Raw genomic sequence first — 23,995 nt, 5'->3', positions numbered from 1 at the left:
TTAATTTGGATTCCTTTTCTGGTTCCAAGATTTAAATTCTACTTCTACCTAAGATATCGATAATGACTCAAGCATTGATATTAATTAAATTCCACATCCACCTAAGATATCGATAGTGACTTAAGCATTGAGATGGGTTATCATATTGTTGCACCAAAATTTCAATGCATCCAAAAAAATATAAAATGTTTAGAAATCTTTATCGTTGTTCTACAAGAATTTGTCATTTAATTACCATCCAAAATGGATGATTTTGTTCATTTAGTATTCTATCTATTTTCCTACTAAGAATTACTTATTGAATTATAGCAAGGTGTTGCAATCTACCCTATCTTTCTTTAAGAATATTTCCTAAATCAACAAATTTGTCAGTTTTCATTAATATAATGCAAAACTAGAATTAATACAAAAAAGCCATGAGAGATAAACTTCAAGTACTTAATATTGAAAATGATACTTAGTAATATTATCGAGTTATGTAAAGAATAATTAGAGAATAAAATCCCAAATCAACTTCAAAATATATTCTTCTACTTTGCCCATAACGAAGAGTAGACTTGATTACTATTTTAAAAAGTAGATAGTAGAAAGACCCGCAAAACAAGTCTTTTTTCACCTTGCTCCAACTCAACCTATCAAACACCCGCAAAACAAGCTTAGTCGTGGAGTCCCGGAAAATAAGCTTAGCTAAGCCTGACTTCATCATCAGGTTCGATCCATTCTGCCATTTCAAACCCTCAAACTAAAACTGGAAAATCAAGAACATCAATATGGAATAAACATATTTATATATTTTAAAAAGGACAAGATATTTTAACGCAATCATGCTTGAGCATAAATAAAAAAAAAGGACAAGATATTTCAACGTGATTCAACAATTGATGTGATTTTTAAATTCTTCGAGTATATTAACACCCAAAAATCCACTAATGAAAGGAATATAAAAATATTATAATATTGAAGAGTAATAAAACTAATTCAAACTTTACAATCCAACGTCTAAAATTCATCCAACCATCCAATGAAATTCCGGTCATAGGTAGATTAATTACACTTGGATTTTTCTTTTTTCTTTTTTTATAATTACAAAACGGTCTAGGCATGGAAGCTCCACTAGGTAATTGTAATTAGACTGGTCCTGGTAATTTATATATATGTAATTTTTATTGCATAATAAAAATATTAATGGTTCTATCAGCTACATATGGTAATTGAGATGAGATGCATGAACTATGATCATTAGACGACATGGGACGGGGACAAGGTGGCATGCCTGACACAGCTCCATCTCAATGCTATTGACCTCAAAATATCAGGCATGGAACGATGGTAGTGGGATAAGTTTTATCTTCATATGATAATGCGCTTCTTTTTTCAGAACCATAGGATAATGCTCTTAATTGAATGCATATGTAAGCTACTTGTGCACAAAGAGGAGTGCAATCCATCTTGGTATGCAAATGCTGGCACCAGGAATTACAAAACATTAATAAATTTAACTTTGGCACTTACTGCATCACCACGTAATTAATCTAATCAAATAGTTCTAATATCGAAGTAACTCCTATATCTAGGTAGTGGAACTCGAACTTTGTGCTTTAACAAAGCTCTAATCAAAAATCTAATTCAACTTCTCTTGATAACAAAAAGAATTGGGAAGACAATACGTCATGTATATAATTTCAAGTCTTGCCATTTATATTTTTATATCTTAATCTCATTTATTTATACTTTCGTAGCCAATGGTCTAAATTTCATTATATATATTTAACGGTCTAGATTTGAATTTGGATAGATACCATTAGAATAGTTTATCATTTTCCAAATTTTGATTGGTCTTAGACTATTCATTAACAACCACGTTTGCTATTTACCTAGACCACATATTTGTGTGCTTTGAGCATGTTTTCCCAGCATTTGGGCAACAACTATGCTCATCCCTACGATGCACACTAAGCAACTTGTGATATTGAGCCACAAAGTTCGAAGTGCTTGGGACAAAAACCCTACCTAAATTTCCCAGTATTGTGTATGAATCACAAAAGTCAAGACCAAGCAATTTTCTTTAGGCATTGCTGCAGCAAGTGAGTTGTATGAATTATAGTGGAATCTCCACTTATAATTTGTCTTCTCTCCAGCCTTCTCCTAACATTTTCTCAATCACTTCCTTACCATATCTTTATGGACACTTTCTCACATTATCTCTATCACTTTCTTACCAACCAATTAATACCTGTCTAGAGTCATGGGGAAACTTCCTCATTGCTGAATGTCACACATCATATTAGAGAGTGTGTTTAGCCATTTAAAACAAACCAAATTTAGGCACACTTTCAGCGCTTTAAAGGAACACTCTTTTCATAATCAAATCACGATTTGGACTAATCTTTGGTGATTTAAGAAAGGGTTAAAGTTGTTCACATTACTTTTCTTCTGTCAACTCTATGTAGCACATGTCTGCAAATGCCTCGTCCATTAATGAACAATGCAAAAAGGAATTCCATCAATCAATATGGAAAACCCAGCTGATTTATCTCATCTCTCCTTGATGTGGATTGAGCAACACCATTCTGAAGTCGACCTGGATGGTTAATTGGGATGTTACACATATTTTCCTGACAATTGACAGATCATCTTCACCGCATAGTCAATTCAGAGAACTAAAAATAGTGCAGTTGTGGATGGATCTCTCTTCCATTTTCTGTAAATGATGAGAGAAAATCTAAGGTATATACGTTCAAACACTCCCCTCTCATCAAAGTTTAAATGAGCCATAATCCTTGTTCCATCTCTCAACACTGTACTTGATATATATGCTCTACCTAATACAACTAAAAGAATCCAAATAAATTCTCTCTTTTGCATCCTTTAACACCTTTTCAACATGCCCTCTAGACTTAAATTGTTCTCGAGTTAGAAGAAGAACCTTCTTTCCCATGTTTAGTTCCTTCCTCATACAATTTGAACATATAATATAGTGCAGCCACTAGCCAACCACCCATCTTCCCTAGCGCAATCAGGAGGAGATGTATATGGAGTCCGTGCCACGGAAAGCATCCGTACACCTAAAAACTGACCCAATTAATATATATATATATACACACACGTGTATAAATATATAATTAATTGGTCTACCAAGACCAACCAAGCTTTACAATATCCTAGAAATATTGCCTTTCATGATGAGGACGTGTGGGGGGAGGGAGGGCCATTTGTATTCCGCATAGTTGCTGCATCGTCACCCACCAGACCAATTACAGTGCCCTCCAGTTCTTTCCAACCCTCCCCATATTTTATACATATAAAGGATCTCTTGTTCCGGAAGCACCATTGCTATGCCACTATGTCTAGATGACATGAGCCCTTAATTTCTTGAGTGGAGCAGTTGGGTATAGTCATACTTTTCCAGTCATGAAACAACAGGATCAAGGCTGGAAAGAACTTCATTTCAAGATTATATACACACCTTTACACTTTTACAAAGAGTGAAGGGATACTTTTGTAGCTGATATGCATATATAGTTTGTTAAAGACTAAAGATTCTTCTGCTGATTCCTGATATGGTATCAGATTGAGTGTTAATTTTTAAAGGTTTTGGATTCTTTAGGCTCAAAGCCCATTGGGATCTCATGTGTAAGAAAAAGCTGACCATAAAGCAAAATGCTAGCCTTAAAATTTTAAGGTAATTCTATAATTCTCTATAAAATCAATTACAGTTATGGGCTATAGCATATTATTATGGGTGTGGTTTCTAAACTTATATCTCAAAGGGTAGCTAGCTAGCTAGCCAGTCGCTTTCGGACCCCCCAAACCCCAACATGACAAATATGAATATCAGTATGCAACAAGGAAAGTGGCCATACACTTGTACTGCAACCCTGGCCCTATCATTTGATGTAGAAGGTTGTATGCATCAGACAAGGTTTGCATCCAAAAATTCTCCATAGTCCTTTGCCTTACGCGTAGAGACTGGTGGGATCCATGGCCTCTTTCGTGCAGTGTATGGAGAGAGTCTTCACCACATGATCATTAGCAGTACTCTTTTTCTTCTTTTTCTTTCTTGGACAAGAAATGACATAAACATGGGTTAGTGCTTTGTAGACAAGACACATCAAGTTCAGCCAGTTTTTGGGTGATAGCTGCATTCTATTGTACATATGTGGATTAATTTCTATGTGGGAAATTAACCATTAATTTGTAGGACAAATTTCTTTGCTTCTTCAAGCTCAATTCCATGTCCTTTGCGCCCAAAAACCTGAAAAGAGAAGTAAGATTTTATCAAACTACTAAAATATATGTACTTCTGCTATGCATGGATGATAGAAGGATGATTTTCCTGTGGATTACATGGGTGACATAGATGTTTTACCAATAGCCAAATGAGCAGCAAACGCACTAGAACTCTCTGTGATTGGGACTGTTCTATCTCAGCATAAAGAAAGGTATTATAAATTAGCCTTTCATATGAATCGGTTTCCATCGTTATCAACGAGGACGTGGTATGGGAAGCACTTATTATAAGGAAGATTAACCAAATAGCTAGGAGTTCCATTATCTCACTAATGTACAACTTGACTGGTCATATGCGTGTATTTTTCCATAAAAGCTTTTTTCTTTTCCTCTCTTTCGTGGAAGGAAACGTTTCCCACCGGCCAAAATGCACGCTAACACCCCAACTACCTACCTACCTAAAATAAGCAAGAACTCCAATCACATTATCTCTATATTCTCTTTGGGACCTGGTTCGCATTTGTGTTTGAAAGTAGACCACATCGATCGTACACTTTCGTACGCACAAAAAAATAAGGAAATGGTGGAACTCCTTTTCTTCCTTCTTTTGGACTAAGTGCACTGATTTCACAACTAGAAGAAGAGAAGAAACCTCCACATGTCCGATAATTAGGACCCACCACCTCATTTTTAAACAAAAAGTTTAATTAGAAATTGTGATCTCCATTGGTTGATCATATATAACAATGGTTGAAGAGGGGGAGAGGCCAACCACCTCATTCATCATAAGCAAAGTTTGAAGGTTACTATATCTTGATTGGTTGATCATATATGATAATGGTTTTTGTTTTTCTTTTTTCTTTTATGGAAAAGGTATTGGGGAGGGGAGGTTTAATTCTTTATACTGGGAAGAAACAAAAGAGGGAGTCATAGCTCTAATAATCCACTTACTTTGTAAAATTGACATAAGAGGTGTTTGTATTAGAGAATAGAGAGCCTCCACTGGATGAGTGAGGGCTGGTTCGGCCTTCCCAAGGGGCAAAAAGGAATGATTTGATATATAAGTCTGATTTGGACCAAAAACATTGACAAAAGTGGGCATGTGGCAATTGGGGAATAGGCAAAAGAAAACAAAAAACTTTACTTTTCCTATTGCCTTTTCTAGATTTACCACTTAAAAACAATGTCAAATCTAAAAGATGGTGGTCATTTTTCGTCTTTACTTAAGAAAACAAGGAGAAAAAAGGTGATAATATAAAAGTGTTCTAACCACACCAATCAATGCATTAGAGTATGGATTATGGGCTTGATTTTCTCTTAAAAGGCCAACTCTAGAGGCTTTATGCTTTACTTGCTACTCATTTTAGACATCATAAAAGAGTCAAGGAGCCTAAGCCTATAATTAGGGTGTGAATCGTGTGATCAGGTCCTATTTTTTGTTTCAATAATGAGGAAAGAAAGTTTCCTTGATTATGGGGTAGAGATAGTAATGTGATGAGATTTATCTAGACTCTGTACCACCCTGTCTCACTTTATTTAAACTTTTTATTAAAGAGAGATGATGAAAATTATTTTAAATAAATGGGATAGGTCCTAAGGATAACCTGTCTCAAACCTGTTGTATTGTCATCTTACTCTAAGAGACTTTCTCCATTAGTTTTCTAGTAAACTAGTACTGTACACCATCAAAGCATGACTTCAATTTCAAAATAGCAAACCCAGCCAAATAGAAGTTTTCATACGAGTTCTCTGCGCTTGAGGGAACAGGCTGCTGGATTCATCTGATGACAATGTTCTTGACTCAGGAAGATGGAGATCATCTGTAGGGTAAAGTGATTTTCTCTTGCTTTATATGCGCTATATCAATCAAATGAAAAAATCTAGCTGATCATCACGTTTGACAAAGGCATAGAATTGCTACAAGCAATAAATAAGAAGAAAAAAAAATACAAACTAAACAATGAGAAGTCTCTAGCCAACATAATCACGTAACAGACAGCAGATAGTGGCACAACACATCATACTCCCCACTAGGCAAGTAGGTGGTGTCATTTTCTATTAATCATCACTAATGTTAGTACTGTCAAACTTTTCAAACTTTCAACCCCATCAACTCATTACACTATCCACCCACTTTACATCTCTTCTTTCGGATTTATTTCAAAGCATTTCCCAGTCAAAATAACGGTTCCTCAAAGGCTCTATAACTGTAAATCTTCAAGGCTCTTGAAGACCAAACAATGAATATACCTGCATTATAACTATACTCCCTCGATTATGCAAGTAAAAGGTCATCAAGACTTTAAAATGGGTTTTTAAGGGTTAAAATGAGCCCTTAAGTATATAATGTTAGGTACTTTTTTCCCATTTCAATGTAGGATGTCATGTCTTTTCTTTTATTCGATATGAGATATCACATGTATACACTCATAATATACAATTGATTTCTCCAGAAAACATGCATGATAGGACGGTCTGATCAGTGATGGATTACACATCAAAACCCTTCATGTTAGTCTGTTGAATTTGGTCTCCCTAATGGGAAATTAATTAAATAGCTTAACTATATATAGTGGGATGATCAAAAGCCATTGTGCTACTCTAATTGATCAACTTGGAAGTCAAGATGAGATTCATTAGCTGCATGATAGCACTTTAGCATTCAGTACCTTAGGCACCATACATGCCAATTCTGCAGTGAGGAGGCATCAAGGGTATTGCGACAAGACCATTCTCCATATTGGCTTATCAGAGTAAAATCCTGAAAGGCAACTTATTCCACTATGGTCACTAAACTCACAAAAGAATCAAAATCTAGATAAATGCCTACACAAAATATAAACTTTTTCTTTTTCCCTTGTCACCCTCACATTTTCTACATTTCACAGGTTGGCTATGTATATACAATTGCTTTCCAGTAGCTCATATTCTCAGCAAGATAGTGAAGTTCAATCCAAGGGAAAACAAAAAGGAAAACCCAGTGAGCTCAACCTTTAGATCTGTTCCAAATGAGAATGGAGTTCCTCTAGGGAAGAAATGTCATTTCTCACTCCCTCTTACTATCACTTCGTTTAATAATTGAGTCTGCTCTATTTGAAAAGTGTTTTGTAAAACAGTTTCGAAAAATAGTTTTTTAACTTGTTTTTTTTTTTTTTAGTATGTTTTAAAAATAATTTTTATAGGTAGTTGTTCATTTTTAATCATTTTTCATATTTATATAATTTATTTAAAAAATAACCCTCCAAAAATAAGTAAAAATAATTAAAAACAAAAAAGAAAATTTTAAAAAACAATCCATTTTTTTTTAAGAACAAAAAACTATAGATATATATATATATATATATATATATATATATATATATATATATATATATTTTTTTTTTTTTGTTAAACGCGTTTTCCTATGTGTTTTTATTTTGAAGATCATAGAAAACCATTCTAAAAAAAAGTATTAAAGTCATTGCTTTGGTTTTGTTTCTTTTCAAATTGAGGAGAATACCATTTGGGCTTCATAACTATTGCAGTAATGAGCAATTTGGTTTTGTTTCTACCTCATTATAGTTTTATTTAGTTCTTGATAAATTTGAAGGAAAATATGAAGGCAAGAAAGTACAAATAAATAAATAAAATGAAAAAAAAAAAATAGATACAGACAACGTTTGATTTTTGAAAAACTTGAGAGAAAATACAAGGAAAAGGAAAAAAAAAACAAAACTAATAAAAAATAAATTTGGAGTTAATAAATTATTTTTATATATTTCTTTAAACTCATTTAACTTATTTTCCTCTATCATAAAGATTAAATAATTTTAAAATATATAAATTTCAAATTAATTTTAATTATATTTGATTTTTTTTTTCATATTTTCCATAATATGAGAAAATGATTTTTCTTAACTTTTTTTTTTATATACTTTCTAAGAGCCAAACATCATCGTAAAGTCAATAAATTATTTCTATATGATACTTTAAACTAATTTCACTTTTTTTTTAAGTTATATAATTTAATCAAATATAAACTTTTAATTATATTTTATTTTATTTCCTTATCATACAAAGTCCCCAATATGATGAAACTATTTTCCTTTTTTTTTTTTTTTTTCTTTAAGACTTTCCAAGAATCATCAACTCCCTAAAAAGTTGCTCATTAATTTTTCCATGATCTTGGAATTGGAAGGATAGTGGAGGGGGGTGTTTTGGGCTATTGCATGAGCAGTTTTAGCTGAAGAAACTGGTGGGGTCGGCAACCCCCATTGGTGTGGGCATGGTAGCTAGTCTTTATATTTGGTAGGTATTAGGCCATATCGGTGGGGACAAATAGCAATGGTCATTAACTTTCTCTGTAAAAACAGTGTGTTTGATTTAAACCACACCATCTTTAAGCCCCATCACTTGTGACCTCACCTACATATACCTTTCTCTACTTGCTCCATCGACTCCGGAACTTTGATTCGGTTCCTCTTGATAAGCTTGTTGGTTGCTGGTCCATTATGAACACTTGATGTGCGTTTTTTCAGTGGTCGAGACCTAAAATGATTTCGCTTTTTCTAACGTCATATTGGCGACTACACCAGAAAAATAATGTGAATGGAATATCGAAATGTTGGGCTGTTAACTAATCGGCAACTAGTCATGATCATGGCTTGATACCAGAGAAGTTATTTTCAGCAAAGCGGTGCATGGTATATGGTTTTGTCTGATTTGAGTATAGACCTGAAATTTTAGGCTTTTGGTTTTGCCTGATTCAAGTGCTTTCCCCCTCTCCAAGGAGGGATGGATGGCTTTGGTAGCTACTTGCATTGCTAAATATCCCTTTAGTTGTAATGGGCTTTTCATAATGAAGTGTTCCTTCCCTGTAGATATTATTTGTTATAAGTCAATCAAGCCCTCACAACTTTAAAACTCATTTGCCCAATCAAGAACAACTCGTTACATATGTAGTATCAAAAAAAAATTTCATTGTATTAAGGCACTCCCTCCCAACTTTAAATATATACTGCTTTGACTCTTCCAACTTTAGATGTGTACAACTTCTCCCACTGGGGTATACTCAAATTAAGAGTAGCTCTCTACTATATTGTCATCTTTAGTTTATTCGATCCTCACAACTTTAAACACATAGAATTTCTTCCCTTAAATGTGTTTAACCAATTAAGAGTAGCTCACTACTAGGGTTGGAGATTGATCTAATTATGTGTGGATATTATTTGTTTTATTTTCTCACTGTTTTAAAACATGTTTATGCAATATAAAAGAGTCTACCATATACATAGTATTAAACACTTATTTATTTAATCAATGTGTGATGTCACAATCACCACCACTCTCGATGCAAGCACAATGCCCTTATTATGTCTAACGGACCTATAGGATTATGCATTCAAATAGACAAAGTCTCGTATCAAGATTGAAATTAGCTCTAATATCATTCTATAACAACTTAGTTTTTCTTGAGTAACTATTGTCTAGTCTAAACTCAATAAACCTCGACGACTTTAAATTGTCTGCCTATTTCAAAGACATCAAATTGCTTGGGTTCAACTCTGGTTCTTTGTGGATTGATACTATTTTTGTAGCGAGCTCCACTTAATTAAATATATAATTTTTGAAGTTGAAAATGATCATTGAGTTTAAGGTAAACACAGTCTACACATAGGAAATGGGTTGTAATAGCTTTTATATTTGATGACTTTAAAACGTGTATATATACCCAATTCTAAAACATCTCAATGCTAATATTGGCACGTTTGGGTCGATAAAGAAATAAGAAATAATTGGTTAGTCCTGATGATGGTTAACATTTTTTTTTCCTTTCAAAAAGAAAAATTACAGTATTGCATGATTTTCATCAATTAGGTATCATTGTTGAGTTTATTGTGATATTCCGCTTTGAAGTTTCTAATATTATATATGTAGTAGACTCTTTTAATCATCTGAAATGAGGTTATTACCCGATATAGGTGCTATTGGAAGCTCCATCGGATTGATCCCAAGCATTAGGAAGTCATACTGACTATGGAGCCATGATATTCTTCCTCACCTTCAGCCTTAGTAGCGGTATCTGGTTTGTATGGACAAACGATCGCACAACTAGCCCATGAACGCCTTGCAACAATTGGGATGGTTTTGGCATCTGCATATTCACAAGCTTATGCATCCATCCTGTGTAGGGTAGTGGAACCTCCATAATTCTGTGGCCTCTACAAACTCTTTCTTGCTCCATTGATGGTAAATATTCTCACTGGAGATCCATTCATATTTGATTTTTAGGATTCCAAGGCTGGTAAGTGGAAATAACTTGTTCCATTTATTGTAGGATATGTTTGGAGGAATACTTCAAATTAGTTGATGAAGGGTGTCTTCAATCACCTATGTACAGAGATGGTTGCAATCATCTTTTCACTTGAAGGAGTCTTCGTCACCTAGACAAGCATGTAGCACTCATCAATTTGCTTCTATTGATCAACCCCATCATATGTAATATCTCATAGATTTTGACAGTTTGATTTAAATTGTCATCAGCCCTCGTAACCCTGAGACAGCCTGTCAAAGAGCCCTGTATATGATCGTCAAAGCCATTTTTTGGTTTGATGATCACACAAAGAATGGGGCCATTACATCCCAAATGGGAAAAGAACCAAAGCTTCATTCAACCATTTGAATTCAATAAATTTCAGGGTTTCCTGCTTCATCTTATGCAATTCTTCTTAATAGACCCACAAAGATTACACAATTGAAAAGCTTAGATATGGCAATACAGTAAACCCCACCAAATAAGTTTGAATGAATCTCTCAAAATCAAAAGTAAAGGGCATGTCAGCCTTTGTTCATGGCCATTTGTTGCCCATGTCTTCTGAGAAAGTATCCAGAACCTGCTTGTGATCAATGGCCTTTCGGATCAAATTCCCCATCTGCAGTGCCTTGGTTTTGTTTACATTCTACCTTCTGTTCCATGGCGGAACAGAGGATGCTTTGGGCACAATATTGTTCTTCCATTAATGGTTCAAGAAGTGGCCATTTGGTGAAAGGAGTTGTTCCAGATCAGGCTGAGAATATGCCCACATTATTTAAATGCCCAAAAAGATTAAGGAAAAGACAAAGACTTAAGACAATGTAAAACTTGATGAAGAAATCAATGAGATAACCTAATAAAAAAAACTCATATAGACTTCATTTCAATCAGAGAGGAAAGGGGAAAGGGAGAAAGGAGAAAGGAAGAAGATGGCTTCTCTGTCAAACATGTTGATACTTGTAATTGGATTGTTGGGGTTGTATGGTACAGTGAGGAGTGACCCAGACACCAGTGTGACTCTCATCCTGTGCAATGGGGGAGGGTACACAAAAGGGGATCCTTTTGCTACTAGTCTGACCTATGTTGTTGAAGATTTAGAGGCCAAAACGCCCAAAAGGAAAGGTCACAACTACTACAGCATCTCTCCATATCCCAATTCATTTGCTTATGGCTATGCCTCCTGTAGCCAAAATCTCACAAGCAAGGACTGCTCTACATGTCTCGGTTCGGCGAAAACAGCCATGTTTGGAACCTGCGATAACCGGATCGGAGCTCGAGCTGTCCTCCATGATTGTCAAATTAGGTATGAGCAATACCCCTTTGATGATTAGACAGTCATGGTCTCCAGAAAGAAGATAATGTTTTTGGGTTTTGGGTGTGTCATCTGCCACTAGAATTTGAACATCCTTATCTGTTTTATTGTGTACTATCTACATCTATTGTCCCTTTCTCTTATTTTAAAGTCTTGGTCTCTGTTGCAGAGGTTTGGAGCTCTGCAATAGAAACATCAGCAAAAAAATTCGCGTAATAATCCGACAAATAAAACCAAAACTTATCAACTAGAAAACTTCTGGGTCAAAATGATCAACTTCCCAATTTGATCAGTGGATGTTGTTCTTCAATTTCTAAAAATGAGACATTAGATCTCGTACAGCCAATCCATTCAACCCTATGGGGCTTGGTACAAGACTTGCTATGAATATCCCCTGTTCACAACATCTGTGTGAAAGAGGCAGAAGCGCCACAGATCAAACCAACCTTCAGATTATGTTTGGTTATATTTCCACCAGAAAACAAATACTTGAAACAGAAGTTATGTTCATCAGTAGGAAAATGGGGCAGTTCACCTGATATAAATCATGTATCACATATGGGAATGGGATTAGCATTCTAAAATGTTGATTCTCCGTGCCCTGTCAATTTATAATCATACAGCATGGATGTAGCATATCCAAAGGTTTGGATGAGTCCACAAAGCAAAAAGATCAGAACAAGGAAATGAAAAGAATACAAAATTCTGCTTCCCTAAGTCATGATAGATAAAGGACTGTCTATGAAATTCCAGCTGTTTGTGTTATTATATACAGAAAAAAATAATAGATGATTGCTAAGTTACAGAAGATTTCCCTTTTTCCAAAGAATGACGCATTATGGATATTTGTGCATCTTCTCTCAACCATCAAATTCACCTCCAGAATCCTTCCCTACTCAACTACCACCACCAGCATCTAGTGAATTCTAAAATTCAATGCCAAGAATATGTTTACAAACCACCCAACAATGGCAAATTCTCAGGTTCTCGGGTTCCTCTGTTCACCAATAACAGCGAGTGCTGGCAATTATTTCAGCAACAAGTAAAAATAGGTTGATTTTTCTTGTTTCTAGCAAATCCGCACTGTATTTGGGCGATCTATGTTATGTCATTGGAAAAACCAGAGATGCATTTGTCAGAGAGGAGGCATTCCCAACTCCCAGCTATGTGTTTGATATCTCTTTGGCTGTTACTACCAGACTAGCAGTTTCCATTATTGTTCAAAATTTTTATCTCTTTTCCTCCTTTAACTGGGGAAGTAGTAGAATCAATGCTGGTTAGTTAATGATGTTTACTGTTAGTTTGAATCCATCAATGCTTGTGTGATGAGAAAGCTTTCTTTAACTATCACACCTGAGCTGCAGAAGGCTCTGTTGAATTTTGTGTTGATGTTGAATTTCTTGTGCGGATGGACTCCCGCTTGAGGAAGAGGGCATAGAGGAGCTCATTCCATGAATCAGGAACACCAGGTAGACACCAGTGGCTGCAGTCTTGCCGATGGAGAGGTGCTGGTCCAAGCCCAGGCCCTAGATAGTACACAGACGAGTGGCCATCTTTCCTCAGAGATGTCATAAGTGTCACATTCAACAAATCCAATTTCATCACTTGTGAATTGTTTGAGTGCTCGTTTGAGTGATCTGATAACACATCAAAAGCATTTTCCAATTGTGGCCATGTTTCAGGTGGAACTGGTGAAGAACTCATGTCAGGGAGCGTCTCCAAGTGACAGCTACCACCACTCTTCCAGTCACCCCCTCTGTTGAATTCAACCATTTTATGAAGAAATTATCATGTCTGTATAATGTCATAAATCCAAAACAGGGAACAAGTTGCCAACCACTCGAGTGAATTTGAAAGAAAAGCAATGAATGTTAAAGAAAAGAGAGAAAACTTGCAGTCAATCCAGAAGTCTAGTCAATAAAAATTCAGGAATCTTGAACACTCATACAATATTCTCAATATTCATCATAATATTTAAAAAAAAAACTCTACTTTTGAACCTTTAAAATCATACAGGCAACCTAAGAGTCTGTTTGGTGATTTTAGGAAGCATTTCTACTCCTAATGCTTGAAAGATAAAAAAAAAAAAATTAGTGTTAAGAAGGTCAAAAACACTTTTTAGAATCACTACTAAACAGACTCTAAATGACACTTACATTAAGTCACTATATGAAAAAAATACGTCATATTTGGGAATTTCATTAATAATTTTCCAGCTAGGAGGAATTTGTCAATGATTCACCCAAAAAGGTTCAACCATGGCTTTGTTTGAGTTTATGTCAAAAATTATACAGGCAAATTAAATGACACTTACACTAAGTCACTAGATGAAAAAAATGTCACATTCAGGAATTTCTTTAATAATTTTCCAGCTAGGAGGAATTTTGTCAATGATTCACCCAAAAAGTTTCAACTATGGCTTTGTTTGAGTTTATTTACAGAAGTCATTGTGAGATTGATTTCTCCTTTCCAGGATTCAGCTTTGAAACTTAATAAAAAGAGAAGTGAAAATACATTAGTGGATCTTTACATCTACAAAACATGTCAAAATATAACTGAAAAGGAAAGATGTGGACTGCAAGAGTTCTGAAAAAGTTTCTGTTGACAGTAACATACCCAGGATAAATACTGAAGATAATATGGAAACCCTACTCAAAACAAGAAGCTTTAGTTAAAAACATCTAATAAGATAACCAGTAAAGTTTCAGCTCAGCAAAGATGTTTCAAAGCACGTAGAACTTATGGTTTCAACGCTGACAACTATATAAGTAACCGTTCCCAATCCACAAACACAAACACAGATGAGTAACCAGCTCCTACACAAAATCTGGACCAAAGAAAGAGTGGTCGCACTAGTGTGTTCTCTTTTCCTGTTTCTTGGCTTTTGGCACCCTTTGTACACTGCCTGTGTACTTGGGGTTTCCCTCATACTGATTAGTGTTTTTTAATAGAATGTTCTTTTGCCTAAAATAATGTCTGTTCAGACTTCTCATTTCTGATGTACATTTCCACAACTCCCTCCTCAAACAGCATAGATGGGATAAAGAGTCATCTACAAGGGAATCTAGCTAAGCAAAATGAAGATAAGTCACTAAGAGCTTTTATGTGAAGATTTTTGTGGGGAAAAAGGTAGACATTAAGGGTCTGTTTGATAACTGTTATTGAAAATAGCTTTTTGTTCTCTAAAACAACAAGCATCACGTTTAGTAAACTTTTGGTAAAAAACAAATTTTCAACTTTGTTCTCAAAATAAGCTACTTTTTAGAACAAATTTGATGTGTTTTCAGTTATTTTTTATAAAACGTTATGAATAACATTTGAAAGATGGAGAATAGTTTGGAAACATTTGCATTGTGCATAAGTGTATAGTACTTTACAAACTTTTGCATCGTACATAAGTCAAAAAAATTATTAATCATATTTGAGTTCCCAAACAGAATTTTGTTCCTAAAAAACAATTGAGAATTGTTTTTAAGAGCTATTCTAAAAAAGTGTTGCCAAACAGGCCCTAGATCTCTAGTTAATATGAGATTAGGAGTGGAAAGTTAAGGGGGTCAAAGATTTACCGAGTACCTTTCTTTACATTTTCTCTTTCTTGGGGAAGCTCTCTGATATTTACAGCAAATGATTGGAATAACCACCAATTACAGAAGTTCTCATGTTCTGTTTGTAAATCCGCATATGTTTTTCTATATTCTAATGGCATTATCAATGCTAAAAAATATTATTCTGCAAAAAATGTGAAGCATAGTATTAACTCAAAGCTGGGATCAAGTGATTGTGACAAGCTAGATTTCATAATTGTGTGGGTGTGTGGGTGTGCAGGTGTGCGGGTGTGCACTAGCAAAAACCATAAACAGCCTCAAAAGCTCAAAAGCCAAGACCAAAACCAGTGACAAATTATTAAATGGACAAAATTGGAAGTATTAACAAGGCTACAAAGAATTAAATAATAAAGCAATAAGGCAAACCTGAAATGAACAGGAGCATAGGTTCGAAAGAAGACTTGGGTCTCACTCATATTTACATGGATAGTAACCCAATCCAACAATGTCTTAAGTGATCTCTTGTATGCATCATCTACACTCATCTCCATCTTCACTTTCTGTTTTTCTTGGAAATAACAACCCCTGTGAGAAAAAACAAATATTGAAGTCAGAAAGCATTTTGCTTATTGTGGTTCATAGCAACTTTAGCTCCCAACAAAACATCAAGCAAACGTTTCATGCAAACAAAAAGGCCACTGTGCTGGAGGATAACAAGAAATTGGGCTACAATAGAAAGGGAAATGGGCCGTTGAAAGAGTTTCAGTGCAAAAATCTAGAGGAATACAGAAGATTGATTGAATTGGAGATGAAGTAGGAGGCAAAACCAAGAAGCCTAGTGGATAAAGAAGGGAAGTGCAATAGAAAGTTTTCCATAGGATACAAGATGCTCATTGAGGAAGCATGTAGGATTTGGTTGAGGGCGCATGGAACCCAGGGAGAACAGAAACAAAATGAGGTCATTCAGTGTTTTTCAAAATTTAATACTCAGATTATCAGAGATAGGCCCAACGTTGGTGGATTTTCTTTTCCAGCACTATTTATTCTGGACAAGGAGGGGGTAGGTTTGGTTGGTGAAAAGGAGTTTTGAGGAGTTTGCAGAGCCACGAGGTAGTAAAGGACTTCAAATCCGTTAGATTTTCTGGGAAAATTTATAAGTTCATTGCAAAGTTTCTGGCCCAACTGTTGATATCCAAGAAATGTGTCCTTCTAAAAGGGTAGACAATTTCCATTTTATAGGAGGGTAGACAAATTTTTGGATGTGGTGTTGATAGCATTTATTCTAGATTAAGAGTAGAGGACTAGGATTCATCTGCAAACCCTTTCTACTTTATCATTTAAGCCTACCATATTTTCAGTTCAGCAACTGAGAAATCTGATCTCCTTTTTCTCACAATAGTCACTGTTCTCTGGAGATGAGCAAACTTATCAACTATTGCAACACTTGAAGGTTTTTTCGGATCTAAACCTTTGTCCCTTGGCCTTTCTGCTCATCCACCTCAGTACCGACATTCCACATATCAGGCTACCTTCCTTGAGCATTTGGTTTCTTGGTCACTCAACCTTACGATGGCAATGCTCTACAATGTATCATAGCTATCAATCTCAACCATCTGAACGACCCTGTTCTTTAGTCTAATCAGAGATGTAATCATATAACATATCATGATTTCATGATTGTCTTTTGGTTATGATCCAATTTGTACCTTCAATTTTCTGATTTTGCATCTACTCCACATTCATCAACAAAGACTGTTATATGCAAATAAACAAACACCAAAGAACCACAGCCTAGATGTTTTGCCGATTCATCTATGAATAGTGCAAAAAGATACACATCAATCTCAACCATCTGATCGACCCTGTTCTTTAGTCTAATCAGAGATGTAATCATATAACATATCATGATTTCATGATTGTCTTTTGGTTATGATCCAATTTGTACCTTCAATTTTCTTTTTTGCCGATTCATCTATGAATAGTGCAAAAAGATACACATCAAAGCTGGCTCCTAAAGTAAGTCGATGCTTCTCTCACTGCCGATTATCCTTACAATAGCTACATGTCTTCTATCCTAGGTTTTTCCTCTATCAAGAAGAACCAAGTGAATATGTATTTGGAAAACGACACCTCAAGGGATAAATTTCTTAAATTGATCAAATAACTAACCACCCTAAACTTATTGCTCATCTTCAGTTTTAGAACTCTTTCATCCAAATGCTTGATTTCATAAATTTGTTCAATAAATCAATTATCTATTTCATTTCTTGAAGGATAAAAATAATAATAATAACAATAAAAATAAGAAAAAAAAAAAAAACACAAACCAATATAAATATAAACTTCAGAGGAAAATTTTCAAAAAAGAAAATAGTTACCCCCGAATCGTCTTCTCATAATTCCACCAATGCCCTGTGTTGAAAACCATGATATCTGCACCTCTCCAGTGGTTGGAGCTCCAATCCATTTGATCCACTCTCAGAGTTATTCTCACATTTGCCGGAGCTCCATGTGGAGGCCGGCCCTGCACTACGAGGAATGGAGCTCTGTAGTATTCAATGGTGCAGTTGAAATCACTAAACTTGAACGCCAAGAACCCAGTGTGCTTTGTGATTGGATTCCCATTCACTTCATAAATTGAACTCTTATTGGAAACTGCTGAAGATAGCATGCAAAGAAGGGATTCCCATTGGTTTCTTCCAATGGAATCACCAACAAACACAACCCGCCGGTTCCTCAGCTTCTCCAACATGACGTTTGCATCAAATCTGTATTCAAAATAGAATTAAGGAAAAAAGAAAAGACCAAAATAACATCCTTCTTCCTATTCTTTTTCCTAATTAAAGTCTTTAAAAAATTAAAAAATAAAAATAAAAATTGCTACTGACAGAACAAACCCATGAAAATTAAAAAATTAAGGTACAACTGCTCTGTTTTTCTTTTTCTTTTTCTTTTTTTGAAAATTAAGAGAGAGAGAGAGAGAGAAAGACAGAAAGAAACTCGTTTTTCTGCCCAAAATAGTGGTTCCAGGGATTAGTTGAATGCAGCTTTTCCCTTCTGTCAGTTTCCAACCATTGAAATTTTCAAAATTCAAAACTTTCATTTTCTTTTTCTTTCTTTTTTTTTTTCCATGATTTCAGAAACCAAACAGAGCCTAAGATAAAACAAAACAGATGATATATCCGAAGATATAAAATTATGAAGTAGATTAAAAGGTGAAATTTTGATATTTCGTTTTCTTTTATTGTCCTCAGTTTTCTCAGCAATCAAACAGAACATGAGTAATTAAAAAAAGGAAAAAAGAAAACCAATGAATGGACAGACCTGGGCAAGTTGCAATGCTTAGGCTGCCAGCGCCACTTGGTGTAGAAACTATCAGGCCTACCATTTTCAGAACAACGAAACCCATCATCCAGCAATGAACAATTCTGGGATTGATACAGAGGATAGCTCTCATCCCAAACCCAGTTCCCATCAAACACGTTACACCCGTCACCACCCTCTTCAAGAAACCCCGGCAGCACATCGACAACCGCCTCTGACGACGACGGGGAGGACAACGGCGACTCAACAAATCCCAGCCAAGAAAGCCTCCCAGGCAAGGCACGAGTGCGAAGCCCCCGACTGACAGAACGGTAATCCAAGAAAAAGAAACATCCAATGAAACATATAGCAACGAGGAAGAAGCCAAGAACGCCCAGAGACGACTCAAGAGGATTGAAGCGCTTGAATTTCTTCAAGAACTCCATGCGGGTCATCCTCCAAACAAGCCTTCCCACTCCCTCCTATACATCCATCCTCTTAGGAAAAAAAAAAAAGGCTAAAAAAAAAAAAAGAAACAAGAAGAGAAAAAGAAAAGAAAACTTTCCAAAAGGATTTTTTTGGGTTGTGGGGTTTGTTTCTTCAGTTTTTATAGTGAAGAAGATTAGAGAACGAAAGCAGAGTCACAAGATGAGAAGATGGTGCTGTAGCAATGGAGGTGGGCCCTCCAACAACGACAGCATTCATGCCTAAGTAGACTCGTACATTGCCTTTGGCCCAACAACAAATCACACTCCCACATTATCCATTATTAATGTACACAGATCTCTACAATAATGGTGGGTATACCTCTCCCCCCAGTCCCAGAGAGAAATGAAACTGCCCTTTTCTTCACACACAGCGAAAAGTGGGGGGCATTGCAATGATTTTTAAGGGCGGATTCGGTTTGGGTTTAGGGGCAGTGGCCCTTAGTTTTAGGGGACAGGGGGGTTTTTCAAAATTGGAAGTGGGTTTAGTGGGAAGAACGTGGGCCAAAACCTCAAATCCGACAACTATACAGCGGTCACAACCAGGTCAGAGGAAACCATAAATGCGTTTTTCTTCCCAATTTGCCCTTCCATCCCTTGCCTAATTTCTGGATTTTACACCTCCTTTAGAGGGCACCTTTGTAACAACCCATTACCATTTAACTTGCAGTTAGCCCCATGCCCATAAATTCACCATAAATGCTTTTATTTCCTCATCTAGTTTGTATCAATTTAAATCTTAAATTGAAAATTAGAAGAAAATAGGATGAGGGTATTTTGGTAATTTTACCACATCTATTTTTGAATTTTATAATTTCATAAATATGAAAAATATATTATTTTCCTATTGGGGTTTTCCAGCTCTTATGAAAATGCTTTCCTATAATTGGGATAACTTACCTCTGCTGTTCAACCAATTTTTTTCCAACCAGTGCTATCTGGTTTTGCTAGGTTTAGGGTTACCATCAACTTTGTTTAAGGTAGCAATTTTCCCATGGATGGACATATAAAATTATTATTTAAAGTTTCTTCAAGAGATAAGGGCATGTGTTTCATTTGACATTTGGTCACTTTCCACTCATCCAAACAACAATTAATTTTGAAAAATAATTTTTTGTGGACCGCAAGGGTGGGGTGGTGGAAAATGAATGCAGGGCCGGCAGATGGAAAATTTTTAAATAGAAAAATCAAAGCCTGTTTGGATTAGCACGATTAGGATGGAAAATGACTTTGATGGAAAATGATGTGACTTAAACAAATTGGAGCCCTTCTGGCCAGTTGTACGAACTCACAAATCCCCAAAATTTTCCTGCAAAATTCCTAGTTTCTGACTTTGTGTGAAATATAATTACAAAGAGATTTCATCAGCAAACACCAAATCTACACAGGATCTTCATTTGTCCCATTAGGTAAAAAACAACTCATTTGATTTAAATATTAATTTTTTATATAAATTATAAAAAAATATTCCCTTTTTAATAAAAATTAACAAATATTTTTATTATTATTTAGGAATTTTAATTTTAAATTGCTTTAATTAGCTATAAGATAATTACAAAAATTTTAATTAAATAAAGAATGTCTCATATTAAATTTGAAAATGATTGATCTTCCTATAATAATAAAAAAAAAAATTAGGAAAAAGATTTTGAAATATTTCACTTACCTTTTAAAATATAATTAAAATTAATTAAAAATTGATGTACTCTTAAATAATTTAAAATTTAAATTATATAAAAATTAAATAAAATTAATTTAAATATATAAAATTAATTTACTAATTTTATTTTAAAATTTTCCTTCTAGCTTTATTTTTCACGGACCAAAGTTGAGAGTTTTACTAATACCCAAACAACTTTTAAAATTTAAGAACTTGTTTGACATTTAAAAGTTGAAAATTACTTTTTAAAATTTGGCCATTATTTTTTAGAAATAATTTTAAAAAATAAAATAAAATAAAAAATAATTTTTAAAAAATAAATAAAAATTGTTTCCACAGATTTTTGAAAATAAAAGAAAAACAAGAACAAAAACATGGGCTAGATCATGTTTTTTTAAAACTATTTTTTATTATTTAAAATAATTATTAAAAACAAATTTCAAAAAATATAACAAACAAGTACTAAATTTCGCCTCCCAATACTTTTTTTGGCTTATGAGAAAACACTTTTAACTTTAAAAAGAAAAAAAAAATCAAATAAAACTTAATATTTAAATATTTCCAAAAAGAGATTTCAATTTTCCCACCATCCAAACAATTTTTCATCAAACTAATTTTCTATAGCAGTTTCAGAAGGAGACGAAAGGATTATAAAATTTGAGCGTGCAAAGGCCAACGAATGAGACCCCAAATTCAACTCCCACTTCATCCCCACGATCTCTTAGCATTTAGAATTGCAGCCGATCACTTCAAAAAAAAATTTTTTTAAAATTATTATTATTCACAGCCACCAAACACGAAACACACAAATTCTTCAAGTAATAATTCTACAACACGAGTTTCTCGCTGAAAGGCCAATCATATACAGGGGTTGAAGTCAATGACATATAACCCAAGAAGATTCCACACGAAATGATGCTTCAAATCCAGAAGCCACAACGTGTCTGCCTCATGGAATGTGAAAGAAGATTATAATATGGGCTGTGAAAATGAACCAAAGTTGAGCCAATGACATTATTATTACTTTTTTCTTCTTCTTTTTTCCAATATTATTGTAGTCCTTTCAAAAAGTTGCATCAAGCTTTTAATGTCGAATTAATTTCATTGAATTCTCAATCCGCATTATCTATTGATTCACTAAGGTAGACTTTCATTCATACTTGATGGGTCAAGTTCCCTTATGTGCTTGTATTGTGCTTCCTTATGTACTTGTATTCAAGGGTCAATCTCGGTTCGATCAAAAGAAATCTTTATGTCTCCGTTATTTTTCGGATTTATGTTTATTTTCAATTTCCTAAAGCATTTTGTCGCTTACTACAGTATCTATCGTCACTTAATTTTCATTAATTTAAAATTTTCAATAAAATATATAATACATTTGGAGAATAAATTAAAAAAATATGTTTTTCCATGTTTAAGTTCATTAATATAAGCACCATTTTTATTTTTTTTTCAAAACATTTGTCATATAGATGCATCATTGCTTTATATTTAATAGTGTTTTGTAATAACCCTAAATGGGTACCTTACAATTTTTTGAAAAATTATATAATTTATTCAAATGGGGTTGTAGGAACAATTAAAAGAAATAGAAATATATTATCATATTGGCTCTATTATTTTCATTTGTGTACCCAAGCAATTGTAGTTAATTTTTTTTTAATTGAGGAACCTTCTATGGTCAAACCCTTAGAATTCTTTATGAGAATCCAAACATCGGTGTTGATCAACCCACAACAACCAGTACTAGATAAATTTAGGGTATCATCAATGGCAGGATTCAAAGGACTATATACTACTTATCGGGACCACTCTTCCCAATCAATTTTACTAAAATGCTTATTAAATTCAGGGCAATTGCAGCCAACTTTACTAAAATGCTTATTAAAAATGTTCTAGATTCTATTTATCGTTTCAAAAAGGTTTTAAACTTTCTAAAATTTGTAAGCTCTCTTGCAAAAACATTCAACCCTAATATGCAGAAAAGAGCTTCTACTAAACTCTTCAAATTTTTCCCCCAAAAAAAAAAAAAAACAACTGATTTTCAAAACAAAAATGTGTTTGCCAAATTAGAAAATTATTTTCTATTTAAAAATAGAACAATTTTCAAGAACAGTTTCCAATCACACCCATGATGTTCCAATTTCCAAGTAACACTTGACAATTATGCTCAATGTCCTTCATTTAAGAAGTCAAGCACCAATTTTGTTTTCTCCGGAAAGTTTGTCAGATGTGAATGAAACAGCTAGTCATGAACTTGGAAATTTTTCTAAGCCCAAATTTCAAACCTTGGAACCAGATCAGGAAATTGAGGCAAATGCATTAAAACCTTTCACTAAAAAAATAAACGTAGTCTATTCTTCATATGTGGAATCCATGAAGAACCTTTTGCAGGTTTGGCACGGTTGGACCCTCAACAAGGAATTCACAAAGAGACATATGGGATGCCCTGTATATAATCCTTGTAGGGCCGCATAATATCTAGGGATGTGTTCGGATTTTGTATTTATCATCAAAGGTCAAACTTAACGGCTGGGGACCAACCACTGAACCATGACCAGCCCCATTTATATCTCCCATAGTCCCATTAGAGCACGGCAACACCGCCATGGTGAATAGAGCCTATCAGACGTGTTATGTGGGATGCCCAAGACTCACTAATGGTGCACCAATAGTAGGCAAAATGTGGGTCACAGAGGGACCCATGAGCTTCAACCTCATGTAGCGATCTGATAGTGTTGATTTGTGATGGAAGATCCTCTGGGATTTTAGACCAAACAACCGAAAAGATAAGGCAATTTGTCAATCAATGAAAAAAGTGACGCTTTCATGGAACCAACTGGTACGTATGGACAATGGAAGGAATAGTCCGACTGTGAGATATTAACACACAACATTCTCGAAAGCACCAGACTAGGCTAAGAAAAGCAGCATAAAAGTTCAGCAGGAGAAACAAACAATCCATACATACGACTTTCCACAGAATTCTACATGTATCCATGATTGTGTTATAATTGAACATATCAATCAAGGGAAGAACCAAAGAAACAATCAAGGGAAAAATCAAACAAGAATAAAAACAAATTAATCTCCTTCAAACACGTTCCTTGTTCTTTTTTTCCAATCTAAGAAGCTAATTCACAAAACAGGCTTCGTTTACATGCTAGA

At 34.6% G+C, this 23,995-nt stretch overlaps 2 protein-coding genes across 3 annotated transcripts; one reads left to right on the top strand and one right to left on the bottom strand.

The window, feature by feature from the left end:
- Positions 1–11,451: 11,451 nt before the first annotated feature.
- LOC117918244 (antifungal protein ginkbilobin-like protein) lies at positions 11,452–11,853 on the top strand. The gene has a single exon (XM_034834751.1). It carries the CDS (start codon positions 11,452–11,454, stop codon positions 11,851–11,853), a length of 402 nt encoding a protein of 133 aa, XP_034690642.1.
- Positions 11,854–12,404: 551 nt separating this feature from the next.
- Positions 12,405–19,521, bottom strand: LOC117918613 (protein trichome birefringence-like 10). Of its 2 annotated transcripts, none has more exons than XM_034835386.1 (4): positions 18,704–19,511; positions 17,758–18,147; positions 15,806–15,964; positions 12,405–13,590 (listed from the first exon to the last, which is right to left on the bottom strand). In XM_034835386.1, the coding sequence occupies exons 1-4, from the start codon at positions 19,135–19,137 to the stop codon at positions 13,182–13,184; spliced, it is 1,392 nt and encodes a 463-aa protein (XP_034691277.1). In that variant the 5' UTR covers positions 19,138–19,511; the 3' UTR covers positions 12,405–13,181. The 2 variants fall into 2 exon arrangements, with proteins under 2 accessions (XP_034691277.1, XP_034691278.1); XM_034835387.1 differs by lacking the exon at positions 12,405–13,590 and adding an exon at positions 15,413–15,563 and having other exon boundaries at positions 18,704–19,521.
- Between the last annotated feature and the right edge of the window lie 4,474 nt (positions 19,522–23,995).

The sequence above is a fragment of the Vitis riparia genome, chromosome 7, assembly GCF_004353265.1.
Source record: "Vitis riparia cultivar Riparia Gloire de Montpellier isolate 1030 chromosome 7, EGFV_Vit.rip_1.0, whole genome shotgun sequence".
NCBI classification, from domain to species: domain Eukaryota; kingdom Viridiplantae; phylum Streptophyta; class Magnoliopsida; order Vitales; family Vitaceae; genus Vitis; species Vitis riparia.
The sequence above is the reverse complement of the archived record's forward strand: the minus strand, read 5'-3'. Positions and strand labels throughout refer to the sequence as shown.

Bases quoted from the DNA above. Each gene is read 5' to 3' on its own strand.
- LOC117918244 (XM_034834751.1), top strand. From the start codon at position 11,452: ATGGCTTCTCTGTCAAACATGTTGATACTTGTAATTGGATTGTTGGGG.
- LOC117918613 (XM_034835386.1), bottom strand. From the start codon at position 19,137: ATGACCCGCATGGAGTTCTTGAAGAAATTCAAGCGCTTCAATCCTCTT. The intron at 18,148-18,703 runs GTCTGTCCATTC...TTTTGAATACAG, and splicing joins AAGCATTGCAACTTGCCCAG to ATTTGATGCAAACGTCATGT. The intron at 13,591-15,805 runs GTTTGCCTTATT...TGAATTCAACAG, and splicing joins TATGCTCCTGTTCATTTCAG to AGGGGGTGACTGGAAGAGTG.